Source organism: Pongo pygmaeus, chromosome 8 (genome assembly GCF_028885625.2).
Source record: "Pongo pygmaeus isolate AG05252 chromosome 8, NHGRI_mPonPyg2-v2.0_pri, whole genome shotgun sequence".
NCBI lineage: Eukaryota > Metazoa > Chordata > Mammalia > Primates > Hominidae > Pongo > Pongo pygmaeus.
In genome coordinates, this window is record NC_072381.2 from 47,412,864 (window position 1) to 47,430,170 (window position 17,307).

General features: G+C 37.2%; 1 protein-coding gene across 8 annotated transcripts in view; it reads left to right on the top strand.

The window, feature by feature from the left end:
* The window catches only part of CSGALNACT2 (chondroitin sulfate N-acetylgalactosaminyltransferase 2), a 50,960-nt gene that overhangs the window by 3,873 nt on the left and 29,780 nt on the right, over positions 1–17,307 (top strand). For 5 of the 8 annotated variants that reach the window (XM_054503930.2, XM_054503934.2, XM_054503932.2 and 2 more), the window contains exon 2: positions 15,322–16,245. The exons of 1 other annotated variant lie outside the window; for it this stretch is intronic. In XM_054503930.2, coding sequence (XP_054359905.1) covers positions 15,585–16,245 — 661 coding nt within the window. In that variant the 5' untranslated portion in view covers positions 15,322–15,584. Of the gene's footprint in view, positions 1–3,816; positions 3,974–15,321; positions 16,246–17,307 lie in introns of all 8 variants that reach the window. 2 more of the 8 variants (XM_054503931.2, XM_063669804.1) reach the window with 2 other exon arrangements.

A 17,307-nucleotide genomic window follows, 5' to 3' on the forward strand; every position in this document is an offset into this window, starting at 1 on the left:
GAGCAGGGCCTTCATGTCTGGTAATTAATGTTGTTTTTTGAATGTTGTATTAAAATAGTAGCTTCGATCTTGGAAGTAAGAAGCCAAGTATTTTAGGACTGAATGTTAGCGTTCATTTTGTATTATTATTCTTGTACCATTTGTTTAAAGTTGTCATGTAACTAAAAGAATGAAAAAAGATGTTGGATTTCCAGTATTTGTGGCTCAGAGGATTTTGGCCTAAAGCACAGTTCCAACCAGTTTAGAAGCTGCATTTTTCTCTTTGTTTTTGTCGAGGCATAAAATACATAAGAGCACGAATCTTAATTGTACAGCTCAATGAATTTTTACATACTTATTACCCTGTGGAACCACCAGATATATCAAATTATAACCGTAGAACATTTCTATCATCCTGTTTTCCTGTGCTTCTTCCAAGTCAGTTATATCCTTGTTTTCCCATCTGTATTCTAACTTATCTTATCTGCTTTTAGTTTTCTCTGTTTTGAGCTTCATGTTAATGGAATCACATAGTATTCTCAGCATATTGTTTGTGGGACACACCCATGCTATTTCATGGTATTGTATTATTACTGTGTAATAGTCTATTGAATAATATGTGACTACTCTTCAGTTGATGGACATTTATGTTCCCAATTTTTGTATATGATGTATTTTGGATATTAAAAATACTGTGGGCCCGGCTTGGTGGCTCAGGCCTGTTATCCCAGCGCTTGGGGAGACCGAGGTGGGTGGATCACTTGGTCAGGAGTTCGAGACCAGCCTGGCAAACATGGTGAAACCCCATCTCTACTAAAAATACAAAAATTAGCCAGGCGTGGTGGCAGGCGCCTGTAAGCCCAGCTACTTGGGAGGCCGAGGCGGGAGGTGGAGGGTGCAGTGAGCCGAGATCGTGCCACTGCACTCCAGCCTGGGCAACAGAGCCTGACTCGGTCTCAAAAAGAAAAAAAAAAAAACAGTACTGTGGACATTCTTGTAAATTAAATGTCTTGGTGAGCATCTGTATGCATTTCTGTCAGCTATAGAATGACTGAGTCATGGCATAAGCAGAAAATTACCAACATGGAGTCATTACCAACCATGCCATTACCAACCAAAGGCAGAAAATTTAACCAACATGGAGTCATCTTTTTTTAATGTAATAGAATTTGTTATTTTAACTAATATAACATTCAAGGTTGGTTTAAAAAAAGCATAACTATTATGAGTTCAAGACATAAGTGATTCATTCATTACCATGTTATTATTTAACCATTGAATTGCACATTTATGACCGTCTTCTGTCGGACTGTCATTGTTTGTTTAACTGTTAGACAGGTCTGTTAGAGCTGGTGAGGATCTGACTGAAGTTTAGCATAACATTTACTTAAGAACTGTGTTACTCAAGTTAGTGGTTTTTTAGAGGAAATGAAATACCAAAAGGATATGACTGAAAGTGGATTGAAGAATCATGGGACTGCAAGTCAAAGAACTTACATTGTTATTGTCATGCTACACAAGCACTAGGTATAAGTGTAAAATTGAATTATAGGGCTAGTTACAAATGTGAATTCACAGCAGGAATACAGTGATTTTCATATGGACTGAGATACTACTAGCACATTTATAATGTGAACACACAACAAAAATCACTAAACATTTGTGGGAAATCAGTAGCATCTAAGAGAAGCTTCAGACCAAACAAATACAAGAACTAGGCACTGAAGCAGTGGAGCTAATGTAAGACAAAAAAAAGTTTAAAGTAAGTATTAGTATCTTCAGATTTGTTAAGGTATTATGCCTACTGAATACATACAGGCTGCCATGAAAAAAAGCAATTGATTCTTGAATATTTAAACATGGAAAGTAGGAAAGGGCCAGGTGTGGTGGCTCATACCTGTAATTCCAACACTTTGGAAAGCCAAGGCAGGAGGATCGCTGGATTCCAGGAGTTTGAGAGCAGCCTAGGCAACATAATGAGACCCTGTCGCTACAAATAATTTTTTTTTTTTGAGATGGAGTCTGGCTCTGTTGCCCAGGCTGGAGTGCAGTGGCGCCATCTTGGCTTACTGCGAGCTCCACCTCCCAGGTTCACGCCATTCTCCTGCCTCAGCCTCCCGAGTAGCTGGGACTACAGGCACCCGCCACCATGCCCAGCTAATTTTTGTATTTTTAGTAGAGACAGGGTTTCACTGTGTTAGCCAGGATGGTCTCGATCTCCTGACCTCATGATCCACCTGCTTCGGCCTCCCAAAGTGCTGGGATTACAGGCGTGAGCCACCGCACCTGGCCACAAATCATTTTTAAAATTAGCAGTATGGTAGTGCACACCTGTCGTCCCAGCTGTTCAGGCAGTGGAGGCTGCCATTGCACTTTAGCCTGGCTGACAGTGAAACTGTCTCAAAAAAAAAAAAGAAAGAAAGAAAAAGAAAGTGGGAAAGACTAGCCATGACATGCAAAGTAGATCTAGAAGAGTCAATATACATCTAATAGGAGTTCCAGGAGGCATTAGAAATAGGAAAAGAAGAAATAACCAGAGAGATAACAGAGATCCTGAAGGTAGGAGTGTCCAGGCACAGTCTTGGGCAGCCTGAGCCAGGGAGAAATAAGTATCAGAGGACAAAGGACTGGCAAATATAGATCAACCCTTCCCTCTCTGGTCTGTTTCTTTGTCTGTACAGTGGGGACGAACAAGAAGTATGCCTTTTCTGAGAGCTTATGGAAAGATGTGTTAGGTTTGCTGACTGTTCCCCACTCTTCTTCCCTGCCAGCTCACAGAAGGGATTGGGGTTGTGTGCCCTTATATGATGTTTAACCTTTTTATCACATGTATTTATTTTGTGAAATTTTTAAAGTGTAAAAATTTTTTAGAAGTTAAAGCAGGGGTTGCCAGTATGGCTGGCTGCCTGTTTTAGTATAGCCTGTGATCTAAGACTGGCTTTTACACTTTTTTTTTTTATTTTGTATTTATTTATTTGTTTATTTATTTATTTATTTTTGAGACAGAGTCTCACTCTGTTGACCAGGCTGGAGTGCAGTGGCGTGATCTTGGCTCACTGCAACCTCCGTTTCCTGGGTTCAAGTGATTCGCCTGCCTCAGCCTCCTGAGTAGCTGAGATTGCAGGTGCATGCCACCATGCCCGGCTAATTTTTGTATTTTTAGTAGAGATGGGGTTTCACCGTGTTCCTCAGGCTGGTCTTGAACTCCTGACCTCGTGATCCGCCTGCCTCAGCTTGCCACAGTGCTGGGATTACACGCGTGAGCCACCGTGCCCAGCCCTACACTTTTTAATGCTTTGGGGAGCAAAAGAAAATAATGCTTCGTGACCCATGAAAATTATATGAAGTTCAAATTTCAATGTCCCTTGGAACACAACTATACTCATTCACTTACATATCATCTGTGACTGATTTTGTGCCACAAAGGCAGAATCAACTGGTTGTGACATTTACTGTCTGACCTAAAATATTTGCTGATTCCTGGTTTAGAGGTCAGAAATGGACTTATGCATATATAGGAATTTTGCTAATGATAAAGGTGGCATTTCAAACTAGTGACAAGAGCATGGATTGCATGATAAATGGCAAGAATTAGCTATCTATTTGAGGGAAAAATTACTTTTATTAGGATTACTTCAGGTAGGGAAGCTAAAATCAAGAAGTAGGAAAAGATTGATAGATTTGAGTCTATTACCACCACCACCAACAACAACAAAACTTTGCTTAATAGGAAATAATATCTAACACTTACTGAGCACTTATGCTTGTCATGTTTTACTTGAATAAGTGTTATAATTATACTCTAAGGTAGGTTCTGTAATTATTCCCACTTAACAGAGGAGGAAACTGAAGTTTACATATATTATGGAATTTGTCTGTAATGAAGAATAGGAAACCATGATGCAGATCTGTGAATTCAGGCCATCTGGCTCCCAAGCCTATTGTGGACAAGACAAATTGAGAAGAAATATTTGCAACATGGTAACACCATTTTGTAGGTATTATCTACATCAGCACATAAAGATGTACCTAATTCCTTTAAAATATTCTGTTGTATAAATGTCTTCAGTTAATTTAACCTTTCCTCTATTGATGAACATTAAGTTGCTTATATTTTTATTTTGCTGTTACATGTAACACTGATAAACATCCTATGTATGTGACTTTATATAGTAGTATGGATACTTCTGTAGTATAGAATCAGGAAAGTGGAATTGTGAATTGCTGGATTAAACGGCCTGTGCATTTAAATCAAGTTTGCTCTCCAAAAATTGTGTTTGTGGGGTGGGGGGGAGGTTTAACTAAAGGAATCATAATATCTTGGAAGGAACACTGACTGTTCAGGCAAAACTGCCTCATTTTTAGAGGAAGCCCTGAGAGGTGAAGTGTTATGCCCAAGATTACATAGCTATTAAGTAGCTGTTACACTTGACTCTTTAACTTGTTTTTACTGTGCCACAGTTTGGCACATTTTTCTCCTTTGTCTTGCTGAAATCCAGGTACATGATTATAGTTTTCTCCAGAAACACCCTATTAAAAGGATCCATTTGATATTACTTGTCCTTGGTATTCAGCACAGTGCCTGACACACAGTAGGTAATCAAGTATTTGTTGAAAAAGTGCTGCTTTCAGATGATCAGTACTTACAGACCACTTATTCAATAACATGTTGACAACCCATGCATCACTGTAATACTCATCAGGTAATCAAGAACTTATCAAGAAATGAAACGTTCTGATCTCCTCCTTCCTAGATATTTACACTTTATAATGGTTTAGTTTCCTGACTGATTATGTTTTCCAAATAATTGTGTGGCTTTGTTTTTGCTTTGTAAAAAATGAACTCAAAATTATAAATTTAGTTTTTGAAAACTTTAATGAGAAATTGTTCTGTGCAGAAAATTTAGGAAGATTATACAGAATATGTTTTATAATAGACTCAAATGGATTATATCTTTCAGGGGGCAGTAGATTAGTCTTGCAGGTTAGCTTGACATACTGCATGCAATGTACATGTCCTGGAAATGATGCATAACATTTGTGTTCATAGTACCAAAAATTGTGTATAATCAAGATTGAGTAAAAACTCCTTAAGGGTCATATTATTATGTAAGGGACCAGTGCTGTAGAATTAACTATCTTTAACACTTCTGTTGTCTCCAAGTCACAAGGCAAAGAGAAAAGATATGGTAAGACCTTTAGAGGAATATGTAAATATGTAGTACTCTATTTTTGGGGAGATGAGGGGCTTAGTTTTGTTTTTTAAATGCAAATTCGTAATCAACAAATCTTTATACTTCAGTAAACAAACTGGAGGGTTTTTTGTTGTTGTTGTTGTTGTTGTTGTTTTTACAAATGCCTTTTTGGCACTACTACTGAATCTGACTTGGCTTTATTTTTTAAACAGCTTCATTGAGGTATAATTGACATAAAATAACCTACACATATTTAAAGTGTGCAATTCGATAAGTTTTAACATGTGTATACACCTGTGAAATCATCACTGCAACCAAAGTAATGAGCAAATCCATTACTCCCAAAAGTTTTTTCATCCCTTTTTATAATTCCTTCCTGGTACCACCTCCCACAGGCAATCATTGACTGATTTACTTTCAGTTAACTACAAATTACCTTGCATTTTCTAAAATTTTATATAAATAGAATCATATAGTAAGTACTTCTGTTGCCTGGCTCCTATTACTCAGAGTAATTGTTGATATTTATCCATGGTGAAGCATGTGTCAGAGTTTATTCCTTTTTATTGCTAAGCAGTGTTCCATTGTGTGTCTGTTTTACAGTTTGTCCATTCACCTGTTGGTGGACACTGGGTTGTTTCTGCTTTTGGGCTCTACACATACAAGCTGCTATGAACACTTGTGTACAGGTTTTGGTATTGTTAAAGTATAAACTGAGGCAGAATAAAATTTTAAAGAGTTTTGTCTGAGCAAACAGCAATTCATGAATCAGACAGCAATAAATCAAAAGTGATTTGGGACTCCACCAAAGGAATGCAAGCAGAAGACTTCTATAGGATGAACAAGGAAGCAAGGCAAAGAAAATATTTGATTAATTGTATTTATATAGTTGCCTTGTTTAGTCCATCCTATTGGAAAGTCCCTAGTTATGTAAGTTAGTTGATGGCTTCTAATTGGCATAGCCTAAGTTTGTTTGTTTGTTTGTTTTTAAGAGACAGGGCTAGAGTGCTTTGGTGCGATCGTAGCTCACTGCAGCTTTGAACTCCTGGGCTCAAGTGATCCTCCCACCTCAGCCTCTCAAGTAACCAGGACAACGTGAACTACAGACATGCACCGCCACGCCTGGCTAATTTTTTAATTTCTTATAGAGGCAAGGTCTCGCTAGCTATATTGCCCAGGCTGATCTCAAATTCTGGCCTCAAGTGATCCTCCTGCTTCAACCTCCCAAGGTGCTTACAGGCATGAGCCACCATGCCCAGCCTAATTTTTCTTTAATATAGGCACAGACAAAAAATAACCAAAGTTTACATTTGCAAACAGCCCAAATTAAGTTTTGCTTCTATTGCTTCTATTTGCAAGGTCAAGGTTGTTTTAATGGCTTAACTGGCTTTGTCCAGGGGATTTACAGACCTGGTCTTCATCTTATTTTAATAGTATGAATATGTGCTTTCATTTCTTTTGGGTAAATATCTAGGAATGGAATGGCTGGATCATATGAGTAGGCTTACTAACTTGTTAAGAAACTTGGCCTGGACTACATAGCAAGACTCTCTCTCTAAAAAAAAAATTTTTTTTAATTAGCCAAGTGTATTAGTCAGGGTTCTCTAGAGGGACAGAACTAAGAGGATATATGTATATATGAAAGGGAGTTTATTAAGGAGAATTGACTCACACCATCACAAGGTGAAGTCCCATGATAGGTCATCAGCAAGTTGAGGAGCAAGGAAGCCAGTGGTGGATCAGTCGGAGTCCCAAAAGTAGGGAAGCTAACAGTGCAGCCTTCAGTCTGTGCAGCCAAAGGCCCAAGAGCCCCTGGAAAACCGCTGGTGTAAGTCCAAGAGTCCAAAAGCTAAAGAACTTGGAGTCTGATGTTCCAGGGCAGGAAGCATCCAGCACGGGAGAAAGATGAAGTCCATAAGACTCAGCAAGTCAGCTCTTCCATCTTCTCCTGCCTGCTTTATTCTACCCCCACTGGCAGCTGATTAGATGGTGCCCACCCAGATTGAGGGTGGGTCTACCCCTCCCAGTCCACTGACTCAAATGTTAATTTCCTTTGGCAACACCCTCACAGACACACCCATGAACAATACTTTGTATCCTTCAGTTCAGTCAAGTTGACACTCAATATTAGCCATCCCACCAGGTGTAGTGGCTCCCACCTGTAGCCCCAGATACTTGGGAGGCTGAGGCAGGAGGATCACTTGAGCCCAGGAGTTAGGCTGCATTGAGCTATAATATGATAGAGGCACTGCACTACAGCTCTGGTAACAGAGCAAGATCCTGTCTTTTTTTTTTAATAAGAAAATAATCTAACTTGTTAAGTTCATAACTTATTAACAAAACTATTTTATATTCCCATCAGCAGTGTATGAAAGTTCTAGTCCTTCCACATTAACAACACTTGGTATAGTCATTCTTTTTAATGTTAGCCATTCTGTTTTTAGCCCTTCTGTGTAGTGGTGTCTCATTATGATTTGATTTGCATTTCCCTAATGACTGACAATGTTGAGCATCTTTTTCAAGTGTTTATTTGAAGGGTTCAGGCCTTTTCCCACATTTTAATTGAGTTGTGTTTGTTATTATTTCATTTTGATCATTTTAAAATATATTCTTGGTACAAGTCCTTTATAAGACACATGCTTTGCCCATATTTTCTCCAGGTCCATCCTTTGTCTTCTCATTCTCTTAACAATGTCTTTGAAAGAGCACAGATTACTAATTTTGATGAAATTCAATTTATCATTTATGCTATTAAATATCATATCTAAGAAATCTTTGCCTAACTCAGAGTGACAAAGATTTTATCCTATGCTTGCTTTTAGTTTTTTTCCATTTAGGTCTATGATTCATTTTGAATTACATGCTAGTGGATGTGGAGTGGTATCTAATTGTGCTTTTGATTTGCATTTCCTTTTTGGCTAATGGTGTTGAGCATCTTTTCATGTATTTATATAGGCCATTTATATATCTTCTTTAGAGAAATGTCTGTTCAGATCTTTTGCTTGTCGAGTTATCTTTTTTTGTTGTTGTTGTTTTTTAAAGTAAGACAGACAAATGATTTACAAATGTTCTCTAATTGTGTAGGTTATTTCTTCACTTTCTTGATGATGTCCTTTGCAACACAAGTTTTTTTATTTTGATGAAGTCCAATTAATATTTGTTTTGTCTTTGGTGTCATATCTAAGAAGCTGTTGCCTGATCCAAGGTCACAAATATTTACACATAGGTTTTGTTCTAAGAATTTTCTAGTTTTGACTCTTACATTCAGATATTTGACCCATTTTGAGATAATTTTTGAATGTGGTGTGAAGTAGGAGTCTAGTTTCATTCTTTTGCCTGTAAATATCCAGTTGTTCCAGTACTATTTATTGAAAAAACTATTCTTTCTCCCATTGAACTGCCTTGCTACTCTTGTTGAAAATCAACTATCCATAAATGTGACGATTTATTTTTGGGCTTTGAGTTCCATTCCATTGACTATGTGTCTATTTTTATGCCATACCACATTGTCTTAATTACCTGTGGCTCTGTAGTAATTTTTGGAATTGGGAAGTGTTTTCCTCCAATTTCCTTTTTCTTGTTCAATATTATTTGGGTTATTCTGGGTTTCTTGAATTTGTATAAATTTTAAGATCAGCTTGCCAATTGCTGTAAGAAGTCCACTGGGATTCTTGAAGAGGATTGTGTTTAATCTGTACATTAATTGGGGAATATTACCATTTTAGCAATATTAAGCCTTCCAATCATGAGTGTGGTGTCTTTCTGTTTATTTAAATCTTAAATTTCTTCCAACAATGTTTTGTAGTTTCTATGAATACAAGTCTTGCAGTTCTTTTGTTAACATTATTCCTATTTTATTCTTTTTGATGCCATATTGTATACCAGATTTTTTTTAAATTTCATTTTCAGATTGCTTGTTGCTAATATATAGAAATACAATTGATTTTTGTATATTGATATTGTATCCTACAACTGGCTGAACTCATTTATTAGTTATAATAGATTTTTAATGAATTCCTTAGGATTTTCTGCATACAGATCATATCATCTGCAAATAAGGATAGTTTTACTTCTTCCTTTCCAATCTGGATGCCTTTTATTTCATTTTCTTGCCTAATTGCCTTGGCTAGAACCTCCTCTAGTACAATATAAATAGAAGTGACAAGAACAGACATCCTTGTCTTATTCCTGATCTTGGGGGAAGGCATGCAGTCTTTCATCATTAAATACAATGTTAGCTATGGGTTTTTTGTAGGTCCCTTTTCTTAGATTAAGAAGGTCTCTTCTAGTTTATTGAATGGTGTTTGGTTTGGTTTGGTTTGGTTTTTTGAGATGGAGTCTCGCTCTGTCGCCCAGGCTGCAGTGCAGTGGCGTGATCTCGGCTCACTGCAACCTCCGCCTCCCAGGTTCATGTGATTCTCCTAACTCAGCCTCCTGAGTAGTTGGGACTGCAGGACATGCCACCACCACACCCAGCTAATTTTTTGTATTTTTAGTAGAGGCGGGGTTTCATTGTGCTAGCCAGGATGGTCTCTATCTCCTGACCTCATGATCCACCCACCTCGGCCTTCCAAAGTGCTGGAATTACAGGTGTGAGCCACCGCGCCCAGCCCCTATTGAATGGTTTTTATTAGGAAATGGTGTTGGATTTTGTCAAATGCTTTTTCCATGTCTGTTGGGATGATCAAGTGAATTTTGTCTTCTGTTGATATGGTATATTGCATTAATTGATTTTCAGATGTTAAACCAACCTTGCAGTCCTGGGATAAATCTTATTTGGCCATGATGTATGATTCCTCTTATATATTGCTGGGTTCGTTTTGCTAGTATTTTGTTGAGGATTTTTGTATTTATATTCATATAGGATATTGGCCTATGGTTTTCTTTTAATGTCTTTGGATTTGGTAGCAGGATGATACTGACCTTATAGAATGCTTCCTCTTCTTCTATTTTTTGGAATAGTCTGTGAAGATAATTCTTATTTAATAATAATAATTCTTATTTAAATGTTTGCTAGGCTGGGCTTGGTGGCTCACGCCTGTGATCCCAGTACTTTTCAAGGCTGAGGCAGGTGGATCACCTAAGGTCGGGAGTTCAAGACCAGCCTGACCAACATGGAGAAACCCCATCTCTACTAAAAATACAGAATTAGCCAGGCGTGGTGGTGCATGCCTGTAATCCCAGCTACTCGGGAGGCTGAGGCAGGAGAATCCCTTGAACGTGGGAGGCGGAGGTTGCCGTGAGCTGAGATCGCGCCATTGCACTCCAGCCTGGGCAACAAGAGTCAAACTCCTTCTCAAAAAAATAATAGTAATAATAAATAAATGTTTGGTAGATTCCACCAGTGAAGCCTCTGGGCCTGGACTTTTCATTGTGAGTAGTTTTTTTATTATTCTTAATTCAATCTTTTGTCATATAAGTCTATTCATATCTGATATTTATTCTTAAATCAGTTTTGTTAGTTTCTATCTTTCTAGGATTTTGTCCATTTTATTCAGTTATCCTTTGAAGAGATTTAGATAATAATGAGCAAAAATCTTATGTTACCAATGTAGTTAACATTAATGATGTTTTTCATTGCTTTGTATAAATCCATATTCTTTTCTGGTATTATGTTCCTCTGTCTAAAAGACTTATAGTACAGGTATGATGGTGATGAATTCCTTTAGCTTTTTATATAGAGAAAGTATTTTGCCTTTTTCAAAGATAATTTTTCTGGGTATAGAATTGTAGACTGGCATATTTTTCTTTTTAGTTCTTTAAAGATCATTGTTCCACTGTCTAATTACTTTCAGTTTTCAAAGAGTAATCTGTCATTATTATCTTTTGTTCCTTGTATGTGATGTGCATTATTCATGTGGCCAGTTTAAAGATTTTCTCTTTACATTGGATTTGAGCAATTTGATTATCATGTACCTTGCTATAATTTTCTTTATGGCTATTTGGGATTGGTTGAGCTTCTTATGTGTGTTTATAGTTTCCATCAAATTTGGGAAATTTTCAGCCTTATTTGTTTATGTATTTCTCCTGACTCCTTCCCTCTTCTTTGGGGACTCCAATTACATGTATATTAGGCTGTTTGAAGTTGTCACAGAGCTTATCAATGCTTTGTTTATATTTTTCATTCTTTTTTCTTTCTGTATGTTGCATAGTTTCTGTTGCTACATCTTTAGTTTACTAATATTTTCTTCTAAAATATTTAATCTGCCATTAATCCCATTCAGTGTATTTTTCATCTCAGACACTGAAATTTTCATCTCCTGAAGTTTAACTTGGATCTCTTTTATGTCATTCATACCTCTACTTAAATTTTTGAACATAAACATCATTTTAAAAATCCAGTTATGATAGCTGTTTTGGTGTCCTTTTTCTGCAGATTCCCACATCTGTCAGTTCTAATCATTGGTCAGTTTTAATTGTTGATTTTTTTCATTATGGATCATTTTTTTTATACGTGGTAATTTTTGTTGAGATGCCAGATATTGTGAATTTTATTTTGTTGACTACTGGATATTTCTATATTCTTATAAATATTCTTAAGGCTTGTTGTGCTATTACTTGGAAATAATGTGATCCTTTCAAGTCTTGCTTTTAAGATGTATCGGCAGGATTAGTGCCATGTTTAGTCTGGAGCTAATTATTTCCCACTATTGAGACAAGACTTTTTTGAGTGCTCTACCCAGTGCCCTGGGAATTTTGAGGTTTTCCAGTCTGTCTGTTGGGAATATGCACTAATCCTGGCCCTGTATGAATGCTGGGTTCTGTGTCCTCTAATTTTGTGTGTGGTCCTTTCCTTAGCCCGTTAGTTGCCTCATAAGCCTTCACTGATCAGTGCTCTGCCAAATACCCATGGGATATCCTATTCAGATTTCTGGAGTTCTGTGTGCAGCTGTATCCACTCTGGTACTATACGCTTTAATCCTAGATACCTTGGTCTCCTCAGACTGTGAGCTGCATCCCATCAACTCAGGGAATCTGCTGGGCTCTGCTTAGGTTCCCCTCCTTGTGTGGCTCAGAAACTAAGGCAGTAAGCTGGCAACCACTTGTTTCTTGTTTCTCTGGGGATCACTGTCCTTTGTTACCTGATGTTAAATATCTTGAAAATCATTGTTTCATATTTTGGGTTTGTTGGCAGGAAAAGTTGTTTGTTTGTTTTTGGTGGTTTCAAGACAACCAAAGAGAGCAAATCTGAGAGTAAATCTGGCCCGTTACTTCATCTTGGTTGTAAAAGGAAGTCAGTTTTCTAATCAGTTTTAGAGAGTTAGAATTGATGGCTTGTAAGGTTTCTTTCAATCCTGAGATCTTTGGCTTCATGTTACATACCTTTAACCGCTTATTTTCTCATCTTCACATTATCCTTTTCTCTCCTCAAAACACTTAACTATCTGCATTTGTGCTTAGAAGGCTTGTTGGGATTAACTCTGGGCTGTGAATGAACCGTATTCATGATGCAAACACATTTCATAGAATGATGACAATCAAGATGTAACAACAAAAAAATGTTTTCTATAATATTCTTAATATATTTATATGATAGAACAGCTATAATGTAATCTAGATTATGGCCAAAGAGTTTCTTTCGGGAACTAGGCAAATAAGATTTTAATTGAAATCTTTCGTTTTTAATAACCACAGAATTATGCAACTAGCATTTACATTCTGAAGTAATTACAGTATCCTTTCTTTCATTTTATCTGAAAATATTCAACTGTAATATTAAGTAGGATATCTCAAAACCTGTATTTCCGTTAAAGGGAAGAGGAAGAAAGATGATCTTAGCTTTAACACTGCTACTGATAATTTCCATTCTATTTTATTGAAAAGTAAACCTTCAGTAGTGACCTGTTGTCTGAGTTATAGCTCATAGTCTAAAATACATTGTGTATATAAAGAAAACATATGAGGTACCATATTAATAAAAGATAATGGTAGTTCTGTTACCCAGTTTCACTTCAGTTTTGAGTATAATATGCTTAAGTATGTATATCTTTATTAATTAAAGTATGTATATCTTTATTATACAAGATTATGTCTCCACATTTTCAGTTCTTTTTCCTAATAAATGGGCTAGTAATAGTTAAAACAGATACCGCTAGGTTTATCTTTTAAATAATGAAATTCAAGTGTTTTCTTATGCTAGGGATTATGATTTTGAGGTATGGTTAAGTCCTGGAAATAATACTAGTTTTGTATTCTTATTTTTTAATTAGATGGTATTTCTTAAAGCCAACTATTTTTTTCTGTTTTTTTTCTACATCACTCAAACAAGATTTATAATCAGTAAGAGAGATGCTGTAATAGTAAAAGACTCCCTTGGCCAGGCGCGGTGGCTAATCCCAGCACTTTGGGAGGCTGAGGCGGGCGGATCACGAGGTCAGGAAATGAGACCACGGTGAAACCTCGTCTCTACTAAAAATACAAAAATTAGCCGGGCGTGGTGGCCGGCGCTTGTAGTCCCAGCTACTCGGGAGGCTGAGGCAGGAAAATGGCGCTAACCCGGGAGGCGGAGCTTGCACTGAGCCAAGATCGCGCCACTGCACTGCAGCCTGGGCGACAGAGCGAGACTCCGTCTCAAAAAAAAAAGGACTCCCTTGTAGTGAATTAAATTTTTCAAGATACTTGGTTATCATTTCGTTTACTAAAATAGTAAATTACTAAGGAGAGTTAAGACCATTATTTGTGGTATATTGGCCATAAGAAGTTTTCTTCTGTCCTATGTTTTATACAGACATGTTACCAAAAAAAAAAAAAAAAAAAAAAAAAAATACGCATTGCAGCATTTGCCACAGAAAGCATCCAGGTTTTTCTACCCATTAAAAAAGTGGCTAGGACTGATAACCTGTAGTGATCTTCCAGGTTTTGCTGCAGTGAGAAAACCATTACTGTTAAAAGCCTGCTGTCATATCACATTATCCTTCTCAACAAGCACTTTGTTACAATGGAAGTTCTCTTTGCAGTGGAGGCCTCTTTGCCTCCCTTGTCCTAAGTTAAACCTCTATTTTTAGAGTTAAGAATCATTAAAGACATGGAAGAGTTCGCACAACTGGTTGTGGCATGAACGATAGCGTGTCATTTTATAAATGTATAAATGGTTTTTGAATTTTTTTCTCTGCTGATAAGGATGATTAAATTCTTCATGTTTTTTCTTTATATAGACTCCAAACCTTTCTAGACTTGTAGGAAATCTGTTGATGCGTAATACAGTGGAAAGAATTATGTGATCTAATGTGCAAATAATCTACTGGAGGACATTGGATATAAAAATGTTTTCTTAATGTGTTTTTCAGATGTCTGTGAGCTTTTGAAGTTGTTCTTTCTCCCACTTAATTTTAAGTCTCCTAGATTGGCTGAGCTGAGCAGTAGAAATTAATGAGGTAGAATGCTTGAGTTGAATAAACTGGAAGAAAATCTCTCTCTCCTGTAAACCATTATTACTATAACATAAACAATTTCTATAAACTCAGTTCCCAAATGGTCATAAGCTTTAGTTGGGAAATGGTGCGGTAATTGAAATACTGTGTTAATAAAGAGTTATAGGCAATATAATTTTCAAATAATTAGAGAACAGTAGAATATATGTAATACAGACTATGCTGAACGTAATTTCAATGTTTCTTTGATTCAAGTTATAGCTGTGTAGACATACTAGTTAAAAGTATTATACATAATTTATTGTTTTATAAGGTATTTTTAAAAATTCTTCCAGGCCAGGCTCAGTGGCTCACACCTGTAATCCCAGCACTTTGGGAGGCCAAGACGGGCAGATCACCTGAGGTCAGGACCAGCCTGGCTAACATGGTGAAACCTTGTCTCTATTAAAAACACAAAAATTAGCTGGGAGTGGTAGGCAGGTGCCTGTAGTCCCAGCTACTCAGGAAGCTGAGATGGAAGGATCACTTGAACCCAGGAGGCAGAGGTTGCAGTAAGCCAAGATTGTGCCACTGCACTCCAGCCTGGGTGACGGAGTGAGACTCCATCTCAAAAAAAAAAAATTCTCCTAGTATTTACTGAATATTCTAAATTATATTAGTACCTCTCATAGTTCTCTGCATGTAGTAGTCACGTAGGTAAGTTTACTGAAGCCACAAACAAATTTGATATCCTTAAGGGAACAAAATTCTGATTGATTCTGATCTGTGTCTTTCAGAAAAATCACTACCAATATAATGGATTTTATATATCAGATTGCTTTATTCTGGATATCATGGTAACAATACAGAAAGTATACATAATTTCCCATTTCTGCAAGTAGTCATGACTGCTGAAGAAAGAAAAACTTAAAGCTACGGCAGAATTATTCGGGTACCTTTTATGGAAATTCTGATTTTGTTTTTAATTTTTGATAACTTTTTACTAAAGGTATGAACACACAAAGAGCTTATTTTGTTAGGCAAATACACATTAATAAGAATGCCTAGAAGAGGACTGATTCTTCACACCCGGACCCACTGGTTGCTGTTGGGCCTCGCTTTGCTCTGCAGTTTGATATTATTTATGTACCTCCTGGAATGTGCCCCCCAGACTGATGGAAATGCATCTCTTCCTGGTGTTGTTGGGGAAAATTATGGTAAAGAGTATTATCAAGCCCTCCTACAGGAACAAGAAGAACATTATCAGACCAGGGCAACCAGTCTGAAACGCCAAATTGCCCAACTAAAACAAGAACTACAAGAAATGAGTGAGAAGATGAGGTCATTGCAAGAAAGAAAGAATGTAGGGGCTAATGGCATAGGCTATCAGAGCAACAAAGAGCAAGCACCTAGTGATCTTTTAGAGTTTCTTCATTCCCAAATTGACAAAGCTGAAGTTAGCATAGGGGCCAAACTACCCAGTGAGTATGGGGTCATTCCCTTTGAAAGTTTTACCTTAATGAAAGTATTTCAATTGGAAATGGGTCTCACTCGCCATCCTGAAGAAAAGCCAGTTAGAAAAGACAAACGAGATGAATTGGTGGAAGTTATTGAAGCGGGCTTGGAGGTCATTAATAATCCCGATGAAGATGATGAACAAGAAGATGAGGAGGGTCCCCTTGGAGAGAAACTGATATTTAATGAAAATGACTTCGTAGAAGGTAATGTGAAAAATATGTTGGTCAATATTATGTTAGACAAATGCTAGTATTGTATGCTGGTAATATAAGTCAGTCATTATCCACAGTATTAAAACACTTAAAGTTTTCGCACTTCATTGCACCAAGAATTTTAAGTGGCCTTCTGGAAAAAGGTATGAGATCATAATAAAAATGGAGAATAAGGACTAGGGAAATAGAATAAAACAGCTCTTGTTGCATGTGTATGATTTATATTCCTCACTTATCTGATCTGGGTGTTCTTTTTTATGTTTTTAAAAATGTGTAAACTAAGACTCAAAACTTGAAAACCATTTGATAAAGGAAAGAAAAAATTAGTAGACTCTTAGCTATTTTTCGTATTGGAGGAAGGAGAAACGCATGTCTGAACAAGGGGTTATGCATAGTTTAAAAAGCATATTTGGCATTTGGAAAAGTAAGGAAATACCTGTTTTCCTAATACATATTTCAGAAAGGGTATGGAATTTTTATGTATCAAGATGGGATATGACTCAGAGGTTGAAGAACACTGTTATAAAATTTAAGATACTTACTGATTGATATTAACAGTAATAATTCTAGATCCCTACCCATCTCCTTTACACTCACTGCTAGACATTTAATTGCTGACTTAAACCATTTTGAAAATAAATGTTTCTTGAAAGTTCTCTTTGCTTGATTCTATAAACTGTGTATCACAGTGGTCCCCAACCTTTTTGGCACCAGGGACTGGTTTCATGGGTGACAGTTTTTCCATGGGATGGTGAGGATGATTTTGGGATGAAACTGTTCCACCTCAGATCATCTGGCATTAGTTAGATTCTCATAAAGAGCATGCAGTGTAGATTCCTTGCATGTGCAGTTCACAACAGAGTTTGCTCTACTTTGAGAATCCAGTGCAGCCGCTGATCTGACAGGAGGCGAAGCTCAGGCGGTAATGCTTGCCAGGCTCCCATCACTCACCTCTTGCTGTGCTGCCTAGTTCCCAACAGGCCATGGACCAGTAGCGGTCTGTGGCCTGGGGTTTAGGGACCCCTAGTATAGCACATGTAGACTTTTTGACTC